Source organism: Vipera ursinii (genome assembly GCF_947247035.1).
Source record: "Vipera ursinii genome assembly, chromosome: 9".
NCBI lineage: Eukaryota > Metazoa > Chordata > Lepidosauria > Squamata > Viperidae > Vipera > Vipera ursinii.
Genome location: NC_139523.1, coordinates 7198249 through 7215944, shown reverse-complemented (window position 1 = coordinate 7215944; position 17696 = coordinate 7198249). Strand labels below are relative to the sequence as shown.

The following is a 17696-nucleotide window of genomic DNA, read 5'->3' as shown; positions in this document are numbered from 1 at the left end:
GCGCCCACAGAGAAGGCCCTCCCCCTGGGGATCGCCCGTTGGCAATCCTTGACCGGCGGTACCCTCAGGACACCCTCCCTGTGGGAGCGCACAGGACGATGGGAAATTGACGCTGGCAGCAGGTGCTCCCTCAGATAAATAAATAAAGATAATACCCTATCTTTCAACAAAGATACAATCAAGGACTACTTTAACGATAAATTTCCCAGTTTATTAAATAAAGCAGTATGACATGTTAAATGTGTAATAATAGGCCTGTTGAAAAAAAATTGATTAGATAAATTTGCACTGGATGTAACTTACTGTGGCTGCACACCAGGCAACTATATGTCACTTGGGAAGTGTTTTAGCTTTGCACATCTTAATAATTTCTAGTAGATAATGTACTCTTTGTGAATAGAAGAAACCCAGCATGCAGGTGGTCCTCAACTTGCAACCATTCATTTATTAAGTCATAATGGCACAGAAAATAGTGATTTATGACCAGTCCTCACACTTACAACCATTGCAAGATTCACATGGTCACATATTCAGAATTGAGGCACTTGGCAACCAGCATGCATTTACAATGGTTGCAGCATTTTCCAGGGTTATTTGATTACCATTTGCAACCTTCACAGGAGCTTCTGCAAGCAAAGTCAATGGGGAAAGCCAGATTCACTTAACAACTGCATGAGTCCCTCAACAATTGCAGTGGTTCTCTTAATCTCCATAGGAAAAATGGTCAGAAAATTGGGTGTGACTCACTTAAATGTCTTACTTAGCAATGGAAATTCTAGTTCCAGTTGTGGTTGTAAATCAAGGATTATCTGTAGTCCTTGTGCTTTTTTAGTTATTTAAGTGGCTAACTTACTTTCTCCCTCCATGATCTGGAAGACAACACTCTTCCTTCCTTCCTTCCTTCCTTCCTTCCTTCCTTCCTTCCTTCCTTCCTTCCTTCCTTCCTTCCTTCCTTCCTTCCTTCCTTCCTTTTTTAATGGTTTCTATTGATGTGCCAGAGATACTTACCACTTTGGATCATCTTTGAAAAGATCCATAAACTTGGTCTTAAACATGGGCAAAATGGCCAGTGAGTTAATAGAATTATAGTCCATCCTGGAAGAAATAAATCAGGTAGATAGGACAATTATAATAAAAGACTCAAGCCACTGGAATAATTGTCACCAAACCCTAGCCATAGATAGAGGTGAATGCTGACTTCAAAACAGCCAACACAACATAGTATCATGGAGGTGAATATAGTCTTTTTTCTTCTCAAAAGTACACGCTATTGCCCTCTAAAGACTAGCTCAGTGAAAATAAGGTTTAGAAAGGTTATTTTGTTTTAAAGAATTTTAACAGGTTTATGAAAATCAGCTATTGACACAGTCATCAATATCTACAATCTCTCAGCTGATATTGTATTCTGAGCCTCACCTGATCTGATACTTGTGATGTTCTCTAGTGGTGTCCAAAACATTTCAAGCCATTTGAATTAATTCCCTGTTTGAAGTTGTTTTGAGCATCAGATATTCCGCCTTGCACTCAAAACACTTCCAAAATAATTAAAACATCCCCTCTTGTACTCAGATAGCCATTTCACACTCGAAACAACTGTTTCAAACTTTAAATGGAATGTTTGGAATACAAACTCCTTCCGTCGCGATCTAAAGACATTCTTATTTGAACAAGCCGGCCTGGCCTGATGGGGGATGGGTGGGGTTTTTTACTGTTATTTTAATATTTGTATTTACTATTTTTAGTTGGGCATATATTTAATCCTTTTTAACTTTTGTATCTCTGTATTTTTTATGCTTGCCCTGTTCATCGCCCTGAGTCCTTCGGGAGAAGGGCGGTATATAAATATTATAATAATAATAATAATAATAATAATAATAATAATAATAATAATAATAATAATAATTAAATTCAAAACATTTCAGTTATCTCTCTCCTCATCTCTTTGACGATCTCCATCATAACCTTTTCAACATTTCTCAAAACTGTTATTTTTAATGGATGAAGTTTCCCCCAATAATTAAATGCACCTGTTTCCTCTTCAGTGTTTTATTTTTTTCTGGGTGAATATTTCAGCACTGGATAGCTTTACTAAAAAAAATAAAGAAGAGGGAACAGTTTATTCATGAAAGCCAAATCTTCTGTTTTTAATCTTGCTCTTTTTCCATTTCTTTGGATTTTCCTTGCTGGTAGTCAGCTGACAGTGTTCCTGTTTGTGTTTGCATTAGGTAAGAGAAGCAAAATTGTCAGAATTTGCAAGCAAACTCTTTGTTTCTATGATAGGAATCCGACAGCATCAACCTGGGTTTTATCTTACGATTCATTGAGTAAAAAAGAATGAGGGATTTGGCCCTTGAAAAACAAAAGTGGCTTTTTTATTTAGAGTGAAATCATTCATTGCATGTTGAGTACTCCAGATCTGAAAGTCGGATCAGTATTTTGTTGTTAAAGCTTTAAAAATGGCAGTGTGTTCATTTTCTGACAGTCTTCAATCTGTTTGCAATCTTAAACTGCAACATACCTGGTGGCCAGGGCGATGATCATTTGCCTCATCTTCCAAATAAGGGAAGCCCCTGTAGTTTTTGTACAAATTTGTGGCATTGTTACTGAATAAATTTAAATAATTAAGCCAGTGTTTCCCAACCTTAGGAACTTGAAGATGCGTGGACTTCAACTCCCAGAATTCCCCAGCCAGCATAGCTGGCTGGGGAATTCTGGGAGTTGAAGTCCACGCATCTTCAAGTTCCTAAAGGTTGGGAAACGCTGAATTAAGCTATTAAGAGACATTGAGCATGGATGTCATTAGTCATGCATATTGGCATCTCCACCTGGCACATTTGAGCAAATGCCATGCTTCTTGCTGAGATCTTCTCTACTCGCTCCTTTTGTCCACCTGACCTCTGGGCAGTTACAAACTCCTATATCTAGCAAGGTTTTCTCCCCTTCATTTTGGCACTCTGGGAGTGCCCCTTAATTTTCACCTATCACTGGATTTGCAAATGGTAGCCACAGCAAGAAGCACATTAGCAAAAATATGCCTAGCATAGCTGCTACAACAGCTCCTCTACCAGTTTCATTTGGTAACAGTTCACGGTGTCTTGCTTAGTTAAGAATATTCACAATCTTCTGTCTCTGACAGAACAGTTGTTTTTTTTAAAAAAATAAACTGTCCAGAATAGGAATTGTTTTATGCAGTGGTGGGGTTCAAATATGTGAACAACCGGTTCTCTGTGTGGATGCTGCTTCCAGAAGTCCATTCTGGGCCTGGGCAACAAAAAATTAGTTCTGCTGAATTGGTGCAAACTGGCTGAACCCCACCACTGGGTTAATGGTATGCTTGGCCCATACCCCAAATAAAACAATTGAATCAAGAAAAAAAATAGGAAAAATGACATGTAGAAAGAAATGTGGAATTCAAAAAAAGAATCAAACATTTATCTTAAGATTACTTGATGGGATGGCAAGAAGGACTGCTTGCTTCATTAATGCTGCTCAGTTCAGGGAGCAAAAATGGCTATATCTCAGGTCTGGTTGGCTTGGGGTTGGCTAGATCTCCTGACCTCCTAGAAACAGATCAGCAACCTGTACTTCTGTTACCAGTTTCCCTACCTTTTCTTTGCTCAGCAGACCTAGAACTTTGTCCATCAAAGTTAAGGCATAATGATGTGGTTTTTTGCATCACTCACTACTTACTGAACAAGAAGGTGAACAGCATCTGTTTTCACATGCATACAGGGTGGTGTTAGCTCCATTTCAGCATACATGATAAATGCATAAATGTAAATCCTACTCACCAAAACAGCCAAATCTTGAGATGAGACCAAGCCATGTGTTGAGATAACCATTCATTTCACACAAAGGAAAAAAAAGGAATCAATTCTCTATCCATTTCTTAGAATCATATCCCACCCTTTGTGGATTATCAGATAATTTGGTAATCTTGACTAATCAGATGTATCCTCTCCCATTCATGTTCCTGTAGTTCTTCCAAGCCACACATGTGGAAATCCAGGAAGGCTTCAGAATGGAATCCAGCAAGGCACAACATTCAGCGTTGGAGACAAAGTGCGTTACAGCTGCAACCCGGGTTTCTTTTTGGAGGGGCATGCATTGCTCACTTGCCATGAGACCATGGAAAATACTGCATCCTGGGATTTCCCTCTGCCCTTCTGTCGTGGTAGGTGTTCTTCATTGTCTTTTACCTTGGACTTTCTTAATATATACTATAGGTGTTGGCTAGGGCTGGAAATGGCTTAACAAGAGTTATCTAGATTAGCGTCAAATCCTATCATAAGAGTTTGAAGTTCTGTAATCATCTAAATTCTGTGCAGAAGGAAAGCTGAATTATGTATCTGCATATATTATCCAACAGAACAGACTTGCATATTTTATTAAGCATAATTCATCCACTTTATGCTAATATGCACATACAGAGGGAATCAGGTTGTGCTTTGAACCTCTGGAGATACTATTCATCTATCCTATTCACTTTTGTGATTTCAGCAAGCATGTACTTTTAAATATATATTGGCAGCCATAAGAGCCAAAAATGTTTTTTTTAAAAAAAAAACAGAGTTAAGATTATTAGGAAACTGAATAATATATAATTTTCCCCTTGAACCCCCACAGAATTGTGGCATATGCATTATCTAACCTAGCATAATATAGGTAGGCTTGAATATGATTTGCTTCAGTCTGTTTCCACTTTGATTAAGCCTATATAGCAAAGCCATTTGATTCCCCATCATTGTGACCATTCCACAGGGGGATTAACCAGTCAATTAATACACAGAAGCCTTTACATTATTTTATCATGATATCCGTTCTTCCTGATCTCACATCTTTTCCTTCCCTCATATATCCCCAGTGTCCTTCAGTACAGTATCTTGTATTGATTTTTTTTATTGAGCCTTTGAGCATGTAATCAATTAGCAATCCTGAGAGAGAGCATTGATCTTGCTTTTAAATTGAGTCAAGATGGTTTGCAAACTGATAGATAATTCTTGGTGCTTTCCTAAAGAAACAGCATAGGTGGGTTTTGTGTGTGTGTGTGTCTCCGTGTATGTGCACACACATATGCAGGCCTTTAAGTCAGTGTTGATTCCTAATGACTGCCAGGACTAGTCCCTGAAGTTTTCTTGGCAAGATTTCCAGAAGTGGTTTGCCCTTGCCTTCTTCCTAGGACTGAGAGAGAGGGAAACGCCCAAGGTCACCAAGCTGGCTTTGTACTTAAGGCAGGACTAGAACTCACAGTCTTCCAATTCCTAGCCTTATGGATTACATATTTATCTGCTGCGTCTGTTATGGTCCTGGGAGTTTGACAACACTGAAATTGTACCAGTGAAGAACCCTCCATCTCTCCATTTTTCATCCTTTAAATTAACATCATCCCTCTTGACTTCATGCTGAGTTGATGGCTCCACAGAAGATTGTTTGTTTGTTTGTTTTGACTTGGTTGTACTGTATAAGATAATCTTGATATTAGATCATGCTTCTTTATATTGTGTACATGACTGAGAACAGGGGAGTTGCCCTTATGCAGCCTAAGTGCATTTGGGACGAAGCCAAACCAGTTTGTTAGTTTGCTAGTCTCAGAGGCCTGGAGGCAATGAACACAATCTACTCTCTGAAAAGAATACAATACACTTAGCTGGGCAGGTTTGTCCTTGATATATTTGCCTTTTGTTTTTAATGTTCAAATATTTGGAATATCTTTAAAGATACCATATTTGGGATTGCAATTGCTAATTACTTTTAAAAATATTTCAATATACGTTTTTAAAGGGTTTGGGGGGATTATGTCCATTTAAGCTTTAACTCCAGGTACTTATTTGAGTAGAACAGTAGAGTATAAATCAAATAAATAAAGATATTGGATTATAAACCATGTTTCTCAATTCTAAGCTACAGATAAACAAATCACATTTGTCTTATCTGTTTAGAGTGTGTGTGTGTCTGTGTGTACATGCCTTTGAGTCAGTGTTAACTCCAGATAAATGTTCTGAAAAGTCCCTGCAGTTTTCTTGGCAATATTTTCAAAAGCAAGGGTTGAGTAAATGCAACAAGAAAAATAAGTAATAAAGATCAGACCACTTGAAAAGAAAATGAGTAAAAAGTGTAAAATATAAGGAAGGCTTGGGCCCACAAGGTAATAATTTTGTTTCCAGAAATGTTAACAAAATTAATTTTCTTTGGCCATGATGTCCTCTTTTGATCTCCACTAAAACATTTAAGGTGACAGTAATACAACATATTGGATTCATCATACTAACTCAGAATCTGTTTTATTTATTATGATGGAATCTCAGCCATCTGAGATTTTTACACCAGACCCTGAAGCTTACTTTTATTTCTTTAATTTATAATTTTATTTCTGTGGCTACTCACTCGTATTCAACTCAACTTAGTGCACTGACTGAACAAGAAGTATCGCCATTTGGGAATTAGCTGTATTCCTGGCAATACATTAGAGTCAGTTTATTTTAGGATATACTTTTATAATATACTGTGGGTTGGGTTTAAACATCATACTATGGTATGTCATACCATAGTATGATATGTAAACCCAGTTCATAGTGTAGTATCAAAAGTATATCCTAAAATAAATTGACCCTAATGTATTGTCACGAATATAGCTAATTCTCAAATGGCTACACTTCTTGTTTCTCAGCATTACAGCACAATTAATTTGATTCTGTGTGTGGGAAAAGTGAGAGGACAAAGTGCTCTATACACCTCCTCAAGCTCTGAAGGAAATATGTAAAGCAAGTAAATAGAATTTTTAAAACTTTGCTTAAAGCTAAATCTGATTGCCTGTGGTCATTTTAAAAACAGCGTTTTAATTCATAGGGTGGAGAGATTTATTCAACAATCTTCATGCTTGGTCCCAAAGTTGTAGCAGGTGCAGAGTGCAGTGACCAGGATAATAGATGGGACGTGTAGCCTTGTACATGTTTACATCTTGTTTGAATCAACTTCACAGTTTCCAGTTAGCTTCCAAAGCCATGGTCATATGTGGTGCAACAGGTAACAGATGTTGGTCTTGAACCTCACTAAAAGAAACACATTAGGGACTCTAGGCCAGTCCTTCTCTCTGTCAGCTCATCTTACTTTATGGAGTTCCTGTTGTGGGGACAAAATGAAAGGAGATCACTATTAACCTTTCTTGAGTTCTTGAGATAAAAGGTAAGATATAAATCTAACAAAAGTCAGACTCCAAAAACCAAAAAAAGGCATGGAGAGTTACTTCAAATCACTTTCCTTTGTTGTTCCTCAACAATAGACAGAAATCTTGTCAAAGTAAAGCAACTACTTGCATCATTGATACACTCTGAGAACGTCTAGGGAGTCTTGACCCTCTTCCTCACAATCAAATTACCTAAACTTCACTTTCTCCCACCTAGGAGGAGTCTAGATTACATTCCACTTCAAAAATGATGAAATAAATAAATAAATTTAGGAATAAAGCTGGCAAGAGCTTAATTGCATAGAATGGCTTCCCAGCCATGGAGCCTCCTCCCAAAGCTATTTTGGTAAGTTAGTGGCACTTTTAGGCTAGAGAAAAGAGATTATTCCCTTTCAATTCTCTGTAGTTGTTATGTGTCTATTTCTTGTTGGTGCTCATTAAGGCTCGGTCATATTTTCATAGAAGTTCTCTTGAAATTCCTCTGATGTGTCCTCATAATGCATTTATGATTTCAAATAAGAGGGGGATGTCAGTTGCTATCTGAACATCTCCTCAACAAATTAGGTTATCTTTTATCAAGCATCCTTGATCTTTCTGGCTTTATGTCATAGCAAGATCCTTCCATACCCACTGTCTATTCTAAGTGAATTGTACTGAGAATGGTTGCTGACAAAAAGTTTCTTAAAGCAGCCTCTCTCCTCTAGTTGCCTCATGGGCCAATGTTTCCTAGGGGCAATGGGAAAGCATGGGGTTTGGGGAAGCCTCATTTGCCACCAGCTTTGTTCTCTTTTCCTGTAAATGGGCTATTTGCAAAGCTCAAGGAAGGGCTGATAACTACCCCTTTTTCCTTTATATGGTTATGTAGCATTACCCCCTCAGAGGCCGCCAAAGTCCAGGCCCTCCCATCGCCACTCTCCTCCGTTGCACTCAGCAGCTGTGCTCTGGAGGTGTTAATAAAGTGTCTTTTCAAGCGGGAGCTCATGCGAAGCAAGGAGATGGAAGATTCTCCTCGTCAAAGGGGGTGGGGTTTCAGGAACAAAGATGACCAGCCCCTAACCCTGATAGTCAATGTGTGGCAGTGTTTAACAGCCCCCGGCAGTTGTAGCAGCCATAGTCAACGATTTTACAGCGACCGTTCAGAAACAAGGGGGTGGGGAAAGCCCCAGCTCCAGGCAGCACTGGGAACATGAATGAAGGTGGTCAGCATTCTGCAGTAACAGCTTGCCCTGGGAGGGCAACTCCCCACAATGTCTGCAACTTGTGCAAGTAACAGTAATCAAAGTTCGGGTGCTAGTCTCCAAAGCAGTAGTGACCAGCCTCTCCTTCTCTTCTGTTGTCACTTGGAGTCCCAGGTTGGCGGTGACAAAAACTCCTCCCCCCTTTCCTTTATTGTTAAAATCTGAATTTAGCAACCCCAGCAACTTTCTCTGTTTCTCTCTTGCCTCCACTCAGGATATTCCCCGCCCTGTGAAAAAAAGCAATAAAATTCCACCTTCTCTCTCTCTCTCTCTCTCTCTCTCTCTCTCTTTCTCTCTCTCCTTCCCTCTCCTTCAAAGAGAGGGATCAAATCTCAAATCTCTCTGCGACTTCACCTAGTCTCTCCCCGACAACAGCAACAGCAACCACCCCCACCACCTTTCTTTCCTCCTTTTTCTTTCCTTCCACCCGATCCACACCCACCACGCCTAAAATCGGTGGCAGCTGTCCAAGCTTCTCTCTCCCCAGGCAGGCTCTCGCAAAGCCTTTCAGCCAGCCCCGCTACAGTTATAAAGTGTTGGCATTTTGCTCTGCGCTTAGAAACAGTTACTGTCAGCAATAGTGGGAGCATCAATTATTGACTGCCACCTGCAGCCCATTAGAGGGAGAGTTGCCCAGAGGATCCTTGCTCTGTTCTGGAAATTAGGATCATATCACAGCACATTCCCTTCTGAATTTGTGGCTCTGTTAAGGTAGCGATCGCATTTCTTCACATCATTTGCCTGCTCCAATTTGCTTTGTTCAGCTGTCCTGGTAGAAGCTTGGAAATCACGGGAAGAGGAGTGGGCTTATAGTCTTGAAGGGCGGCAAGGTTGCTTTCTTTTTTCATGTGATCTAGAAGAAAAGTTGCCATGCACAAGCGCACCTGCAGAATAAATAATAATAATAATAATAATAATAATAAACCTTTATTGTCAAAGTACAACATGTGTACATTGAGATTAGCTGAGCCCCCTGCCGTGCTCTCTCCCCACAACACACAGTGACAACAAACCCTCCATCCCACCACACCATGTGAATCAACTACACCACACACCGGCCTCCCAAGTCGATTCTGCATAAGATTATGTCCCATTCAAAAGCCTAACAGCCCACGGATGAAAGCTGTTTTTCAGCCTGTTGGTACGGCTGGCTATATTCCTATATCTCCTACCGGATGGTAGGAGAGTAAAGAGATACCGTCCAGGGTGTGAATCATCCCTGAGAATCTTCCTCACTCTTCCAAGGCAACGAGCCCTGGCAATGTCATCCAGCGGTGTCAGGGAACAGCCCACAATGTCTTGTGCTGTGCTCACTACCCTCTGTAATACTTTCCTGTCCGCGGCTGTCAGACCAGCATACCAAACCACAATACCATACGAGAGGACGCTCTCTATGGTAGACCGGTAAAAGAGGGTCATTAGCTGTTGTAATGGATTTATGTAGAAATGAGAGCCAAATGATTTAACCCAGCACCCTAAATTCTTTTTTATAATGATTTTTTTAGCAAGTGCATTATACTCACATCACTGAGGAATAAGCTAATCACACACACACACACACACACACACACACACACACACACAAAAGCCAGGAAGGATATCTCTGTGAGGCAGATGGGTACTTTTGAAATTTGATAAATGAATAAAATAAAGAATACGAAATTGGGCTCCCCATATCTGTAGATCTTCTTTAGCAGGAATCAATTTCTAATAAACAGTGTCGGGATGCTGACTTTCAGAAGTAGAATAGAATAACAGAGTTGGATGGGACCTTGGAGGTCTTCTAGTCCAACCCTCTCCTCAAGCAGGAGACCCTATATCATTTCAGACAAATGGCTGTCCCATCTCTTTTTAAAAGCCTCCAGTGATGGAGCGCCCACAACTTCTGAAGGCAAGCTTTTCCACTGGTCAATTGTTCTCATTGTTAGGAAATTCCTCCTTAGTTCAAGGTTACTTCTCACCTTGATTAGTTTCCATCCATTGTTTCTTGTCTAATTTTCTGGTGCTTTGGAAAATAGGTTGACTCCGTCTTCTTTGGGGCAGCGTGTCTAATATTGGAATATTGCTATCATGTCACCCCTAGCCATTCTTTTCTCTAGACTAGCCATACTCAATTCCTGCAACCATTCTTTATATGTACAGGTAGTCCTTGTTTAGCAATCACAATTGGGATCAGCAATTCAGCCATTAAGCAAAGCAATCACTAAGTGAAACTGTGATTGTGCTTATGATCTTCCTTTGGCTTTCCTTAGCTTTGCAGACCCATGAAGGTCATAAATGTGAGGTTGGGTTACAATGTGACTTTTCATCCCTTGCCTGGTTCTGACTTCCCGTATCCCCATATCTCCACAGACAAAGTGACAGACACGTTATCAAGGGGCTAACCAAGAGACATAATTGCAGGCCTGCCATCTGCAACTATTTACTTAGCTGGCATTTTTGTAACTAAAACTAGCATGTGAAGGTAGACAAAATGGCAGATGGAAGACAGCTTTCATCAGTCGATTAGTTATAGTTTGGAACTGGGTGATCTTTTTTTGTGAATTAATTGGCTTTGGAACATCCCTTTGGGGAAAACAGTGATGACTTCTGTTACCCTTCTGGGAAAAGAGCAAGCGCTGAGAGTATCTTTATTTGCTATATTTACATACAGCATCATAAGTGAAAGTATCTCAAAGCAGTTTACAGCAAAAACAGCAATTAATAAAACAATAAAAATATTTATGGAACATGCAGAAAAGATGGAGAAAAAAACCTGAATAAAAATATTTTGGCTTTGACTACATTCTGTTCAGAAAGAATAAAATGAATAAAGGTTTCAGAAACAAGTACTAAAAATACATAAAATAAGTCCTTTAATATCTGTCCTTCCTGAAAAAAACCCATAATAAAAGTAATTAATTCTAATGCACATACATGTTTATTGGGGGAAAAAAGAGTTTTGACAGTCCAACACTGAATTTCAGGAGAGTAAGATCACATCAGCACATTGTAGCTCTGGACAATAAACAAGCTGGTTACCAGCCTCTGAAGAATATCAAGTTTTTATTTATTTATTCAATTTCCATAACTGCCCATCTCAATCAATGATTCTGAGCAGCTTACAATTCAAAAACTATATACATTTAGAACAAAAAACATTTTAAAAGTATACCCCTGCTGTAGTAGAAATCTGACATACAGACTTCCTGTGTCAGTGTTTCATACTCTACGTCCCTGAAAGACAAGTAAGATTCAAAACTAGAAAACCCTGTTCCTTAAAAATCACTGGTATTGCTTTTTCTAGACATTTTTTTGAGAGAAGAAATCTAATCTACTTCTGTAATCCTGCCATGAGAACTATACGGATGCAGTCACCATGGAAAGGCAACATATACCTGCCCTTAACATTCAAAGTAAGTTACGGTATCTAGCTGGGCAGATGTCTTCCATCATTAGCATCTTGGAAAGAGGATGTATCCAGAGTGTAACAAAGAGTACATCCTTAGAGACTCAGAAGCGGAGTAAAAATTCCTCTGGAGAATACAGAGGTCGCAAAGGTTCATGTGCTCAGAATATTACTTCTATCCTAATGGGTTGGTTAACATAATTTCATTTTTTTCTAATGAATAAAAATATGTGACTTTTAGGGAAGTATAATTTACTTTAGTGGCATAGAAGCAATACAAATTCTACTGCAAGCAATTTTGTGTTTAGCTCTCCCGCTGCATGTAGGTATTACCATATGATGCTACGTATCCTGCAAAAAAACTGTGTGTTTGACTGCTGAGAAAATAAATGTGAACTTTATGTAATCTTCTGTTGTATATATACTTGAAATGATAAATCTGGGGTTGATAGTAGTTCAGTCTTCTCCAACTTTGCATCTCTTCCAGACCTGCTAGAGTTACAGTTCTCTAAATTCCCAACCAACCTTTGGTATATCAGCATTTCTAGATGATAGGAATAATGAAAAAAAAATAACTTTATTATATATCTTGAGGTTAGCGCATTGCATTGAACCACAAGCTAATCAAAAAAGCTGTTTTCACATAATTAATATATTAAGCTGCCTTCCTCTTCCAAGTTCTGTAAGAAACATGGTCTGGATGATGATATCAACAATACCATCATCAACAGCTGCATGTCCTTACTGAGAGAAGGAGAAGAAAACTTTGTACAACACAGTGATCTTATGCTTATTTATTACTGTGATTTGCTAAATTTATCCTGTTATTTTGGTTTGCATATCCACTAAATCATAAAGCCTTGGTGGAGCAGTGGGCTAATGCCTCCTTAAGTAACACCAGCTGCCTGCAATTAGCGCAGGTTCGCATCCCACCAGGCTCAAGGTTGACTCAGCCTTCCATCCTTCCGAGGTAGGTCAAATGAGGACCCAGATTGTTGGGGGCAATTAAGCTGACTTTGTAATAATGCCGCTTGGGGTGTGTGTGAAAGCCCTAATAAGCAGGCATATACATAGAATGAAGGCTACTGCTAAGCTTGTAAGCCGCCCTGAGTCTTCGGAGAAGGGCGGGATATAAATGGAATTAAAAAAAATAATAATAATCTGATTTTAATTTATCACAGACAAACCAATATGATTCTCTTCTAGGTCCTGCAAGTTTTGATGCCATCAATTGAGATAACTTTGTACATTGGGAAAAAACTGTTTCTTGGAGGTAATAATGCTTGGTCCCATGGTATGTCTACTATGTGTCTCCTAGGTTCTCTAGAACTGAGAGTTTGGAAGTATAGTGTTCCTAGTCTTATTGACACATACTTCGCTTTGTCATCAAGTTCAGAAGTGGAAATGACTGGGATAGCAATTGCACTTAGACTTCACAGTGCTTTACAGCCCTGTCTAAGCAGTTTACATATTATCCGCAACAATCTGGGTCCTCATTTTACCAACCTCGGAAGGGTGGAAGGCTGAGTCAACCTTGAGTTGAACTGCTGAACTGCAGGCAGCAGGCAGTCAGCAGAAATAACCTGCGGTACTGCATTCTAATCACTGCGCTACCACGGCTCTTGGACACACACTTTGGTCATTGTGATAACAGAATGTTGGACTAGATGGGTCAGATCCACCAAGGCATTCCCTGCATTTTTGGATTTTTAAATGGGTTGCATAAATTCTGCCCTATTTAAATAAATCAGAAATAATTTTAATTAGGACAGGGAATTTTTAGCTACAATTACCCGTGTTCTGCTAAACTAGCTATTGGAACTATTTTCAAAGAAGTCCAGAATTTAATATTAATACATGATGTAACATCAAGTATTCTATTGCAGCCACACATTGAAATTTGGCCTGTTTCCAGGATGCTTAATTTACCCAGTAGTATTCCCCAACTTCCACCCTTCAAATCTGTGTGTTGAACTATAATTTCCAAGTGTTGTTATGAAAGATTGAGTTGACTGAGTTGACATATTGTGTTAAGGTATGCATGGTTGTGTTCAATTCATCACTAAATATTGGTGCTGCAATCTCTGGATGCACAAGAATTGTGCTTTAAGATGGGCAGCCGTACAAATCTTTAAAATAATACAGTAAGCTGTAGGTTGAGGACCTCACAGACCCAAGCATGTTGTCTACCCATATGAGCACAGGCTTTGAGACCTGTACTTGCCACAGCCCAAAAAGTTGAAAATATCTGTTAGCCTTTAAGTATATCAAATGTGCATTATCTCCTTAAAATGATCTGCCCTGGCTTCATTCAGACAGTTGCTTCTTACACTTGAGGCTTAAACATTTCATATCTATAACCTTGTGTTTACCCCTGTATTTATTCACATATAAACATGTGTTTGTTTTATTCAGTTGAAAGGAGCTGTGATATTTTTCAAACAATAAATTAAATCTAACTTCATAAAATTAGGAGAAATTCATCACTGAAAAAAAATAATTTTTAAAAGGGATTTTTAAATTAAAGTTCCAAGAAGAAAGGGGACAATTATTCTGAAAAAGCCAGCTGGCTTAATGTTCATTTAAAACTGGTTCTGATGATGTTGAATGTTGTGGTATAATTTCCACAAAGGAGCTTTCATTGAAATAATACTCAGAACTGAATATCAACACATAATTGGTTTTTTTTAATTAAAAAAGAAAGAAAGAAAGCTGTGATCTACACTGGATTTGAGTCATCTGCATTTTGATTTTGGTTAACACTGAATAGTGTTTTTGCTATCATTTGTTCAAGACATTTATCAGCACCCAAATGAGATGGGTCTGTAAGGGGCTCTCCTAAAATGAAGATTGTGGCTACAATCATGAGATGAAAGCCTTACACTGTACGTTAAAAAATGGTGGGTTTTTGACTATGAGATTTTAGCTGTCATCTCAACATTTTTAACCTCCTCTGTATAGGCATTCCCTACTCTGATTTTTTTTTTTTTTAGCACAAGTTTCATTGGCTTGGTTCACATATGCACTGAACCAGGGTTTCATTACCATGATTTCTTTACTATATAAGCTAGTAAATTACTAATATTCCTAGAAACATAAGACATGCATGTGTTTGGCAGGCATTGCAATGTTCTAAATTTCTGCTTGCCCCAGCAGCACTTAATAATTTTTGAAAATCAATTTGCATCTCCAAACAATATTCAGGACTTCTTCAAACAATGTGATGATTCTAAATTCAGCCATGGGTTTTCTTCCTCCTCACTTTTTTTCTAGTCTGCTGTCTTGACACAAAGTTATTGTATAGACTCTTGAGTCAATTTGGTTGACAATATTGTCAAAGAAGATGGTACTATCCAAGCAGACTTAATTGATCTTAAAAAGTTAGAATGATCAGATCTGATTGGTATATGGATAGAAAACTATCAGGAATTTCTAAGAACAGGTAAAGAAAAAAATCCCAGAAATAAATAATGTCTTATAATGTCTGCATTGTTCCCAAGAAAATGACACAAAAGTGTCTTTGCAATAGTGTATGGGAATGACCTTGGGAGATAGGGCAAAGAAATGCCACCTAAGGAATGATCAATTAAGAAACAATATAGCCCTCAGCTAGATAGTGGGTGGGGCAAGAGTCTCAAAAGGGTCCCTCCCTCAGGCTATAAAAGAGATGGGGGGATTTGTGGTATCAGCCTTCCCCATTATACCAAACAGGAAACACAACCAGATTAGCTAATTCTGCTTGATGATAAAGCTACATTAACACAATCTTGTAAGTCTGAAAATACAAATCTCCCACCATCTTTTTTACAGTCTGAGAAGTTAGGTCCATTTCTGAGTTGTTTTTTCCTCTCTTGTCTGTTATGCAGCTGCAGGCTATGCCCTCTCAATAATTTGATAATTCCCTAGGCAGCACCTCTCCCTCTCCAGCCCCGCCTTGTCTCTCAAAGTCATTCCCTGATGCACTTATGATATCACCAAATTTAAGCTGGAATCTACTTTACTTAATATAAAGGTATTATGCAACTAAAGATTTTTCCCCCTAATTGACCAAATCACTTAGAATTGCTTTGAAAACAATGCTGTTGTTATACTTCTAAAGTGGGAGTGTCAAACTTGTAACATCATGTGACGTGTCACGACATATTGTGTCTTTTTTTCCATTGCCAGCAATGGGGTGGGTGCGGTTTCCAGTATGACGCATCCGGCCCATGAGCTGGCAGTTTGACACCCCTGTTCTAAAGAGAATCTGTAGGAACATCAACAAAAAAATAGCATTCCCTCTCAGTAAATCCATCCACTTAGAGCTCCTGTAAATTCCAGTTCCTACTCTGGGAAATGCTACTGTTGAAGCATCTGGAATGACTGAGATCAGGGAAATCTTTTCTAGGCCCCTTTTGATAATTGATTTGTTTCAAGAATCTCACTAGACTGTAATTAGGATAATTTTCAACTAACAGCTGTCATAGCCCAAATACAAGTCTACCTATGTTTTTGCAATATGCTTATCTTTGTTGAGAACCACAGAGAATGGAGAAGGAATGCATCAGTTAGGAAAACATGAATTATGCACAGGAAAAGTAGAAAATGTTAGGAAGAAACTCCACCATACTCTCTTTAGTTGAAGAGGGAAGGAAGGAAAAATGTTATGAAGTTTTCAAGATTCTGTTGTTGTTGTTGTTGTTAGTTGCGAAGTCGTGTCTGACCCATCGCGACCCCATGGACAACATTCCTCCAGGCCTTCCTGTCCTCTACCATCTTCTGGAGTCCACTTAAGCTTACGCCTACTGCTTCAGTGACTCCATCCAGCCACCTCATTCTCTGTCGTCCCCTTCTTCTCTTGCCCTCAGCCTTTCCCAGTATTAGGCTCTTCTCCAGTAAGTACTTCCTTCTCATTAGGTGGCCAAAGTATTTGAGTTTTAGCTTCAGGATCTGGCCTTCTAAAGAGCAGTCAGGATTGATCTCCTCTAGGACTGACCAGTTTGATCGCCTTGCAGTCCAAGGGACTCGCAGGAGTCTTCTCCAGCACCATAGTTCAAAGGCCTCAATTCTTTGGTGCTCAGCCTTTCTCATGGTCCAACTTTCACTGCCATACATTGCTACTGGGAAGATTCTGTTACTGTAGCATTTATCAAGTAAAGTTCCAATATTTCAGGTGGGCTCTGTTTCCTGGTCTGGCCTTTCGTCCTGTGACTGACCTGCATCTTTCATTAATACTTGGAAGAGAGGCTGATTAGACAAGCTACTCTTCTTATTTACTTTTGCAAGTTGTGAGATAACAAACATTTTGCTCTAACCTGAATTAGATATGTCCCCTGTTTCTATTCAATCATGTCTAATACTTGGAGACTGCTTGGACAAATCCCTGTTGGCAAGATTTTAGAAATGGATTGCCAATGCCTCCTTCCTACGGTTGAGAGAAAAGGACTGTCTCAAGATCACCCAGCCGGCTTGGTGCCTAAAATGGGACTACAGCCCACAGGCTCCACATTTCTACCCTGATGCCTTAATGTGGCTCAGTTAGATAATTATTTCCATCTTCATCCTCATAATCTATAATCTTCTAGGCTGAGCAACTCCGTGGGTGCAGGGGGAAAGGGAGGTTGCAGGGCTATACAACTTGCCCAGTGAAAGCAACCCCCTTGTGAGTAAAATTTATGTATTGTTAACATTCATATAGCTAGAGAATTCTGGAGTCTGTTCCTGCTGTTTGTACTCTCTGCAGCAATAGGGAATGGACCCCTGGTGCTGTAATTAGTGGAAACAATTTAAATAAACATGATGCTGTTTGATTCAGTCCTGGCACCTCCTTTAATGTTCTCCTGCTCAGTATCCATCTTGCAACTTCTAAATTAGCTGGCAACACGGGAATTTCAGACAACACCTATCT

General features: G+C 39.2%; 1 protein-coding gene across 1 annotated transcript in view; it reads left to right on the top strand.

Annotated features, from left to right (window-relative positions):
- CSMD2 (CUB and Sushi multiple domains 2) overlaps positions 1-17696 on the top strand; it is a gene marked incomplete at both ends in the record, with an annotated part of 607174 nt that overhangs the window by 179301 nt on the left and 410177 nt on the right. The window contains one exon of the mRNA XM_083370102.1: positions 3980-4174. Within this exon, the coding sequence (XP_083226228.1) occupies positions 3980-4174 (195 nt within the window). The remainder of the gene's footprint in view (positions 1-3979; positions 4175-17696) is intronic.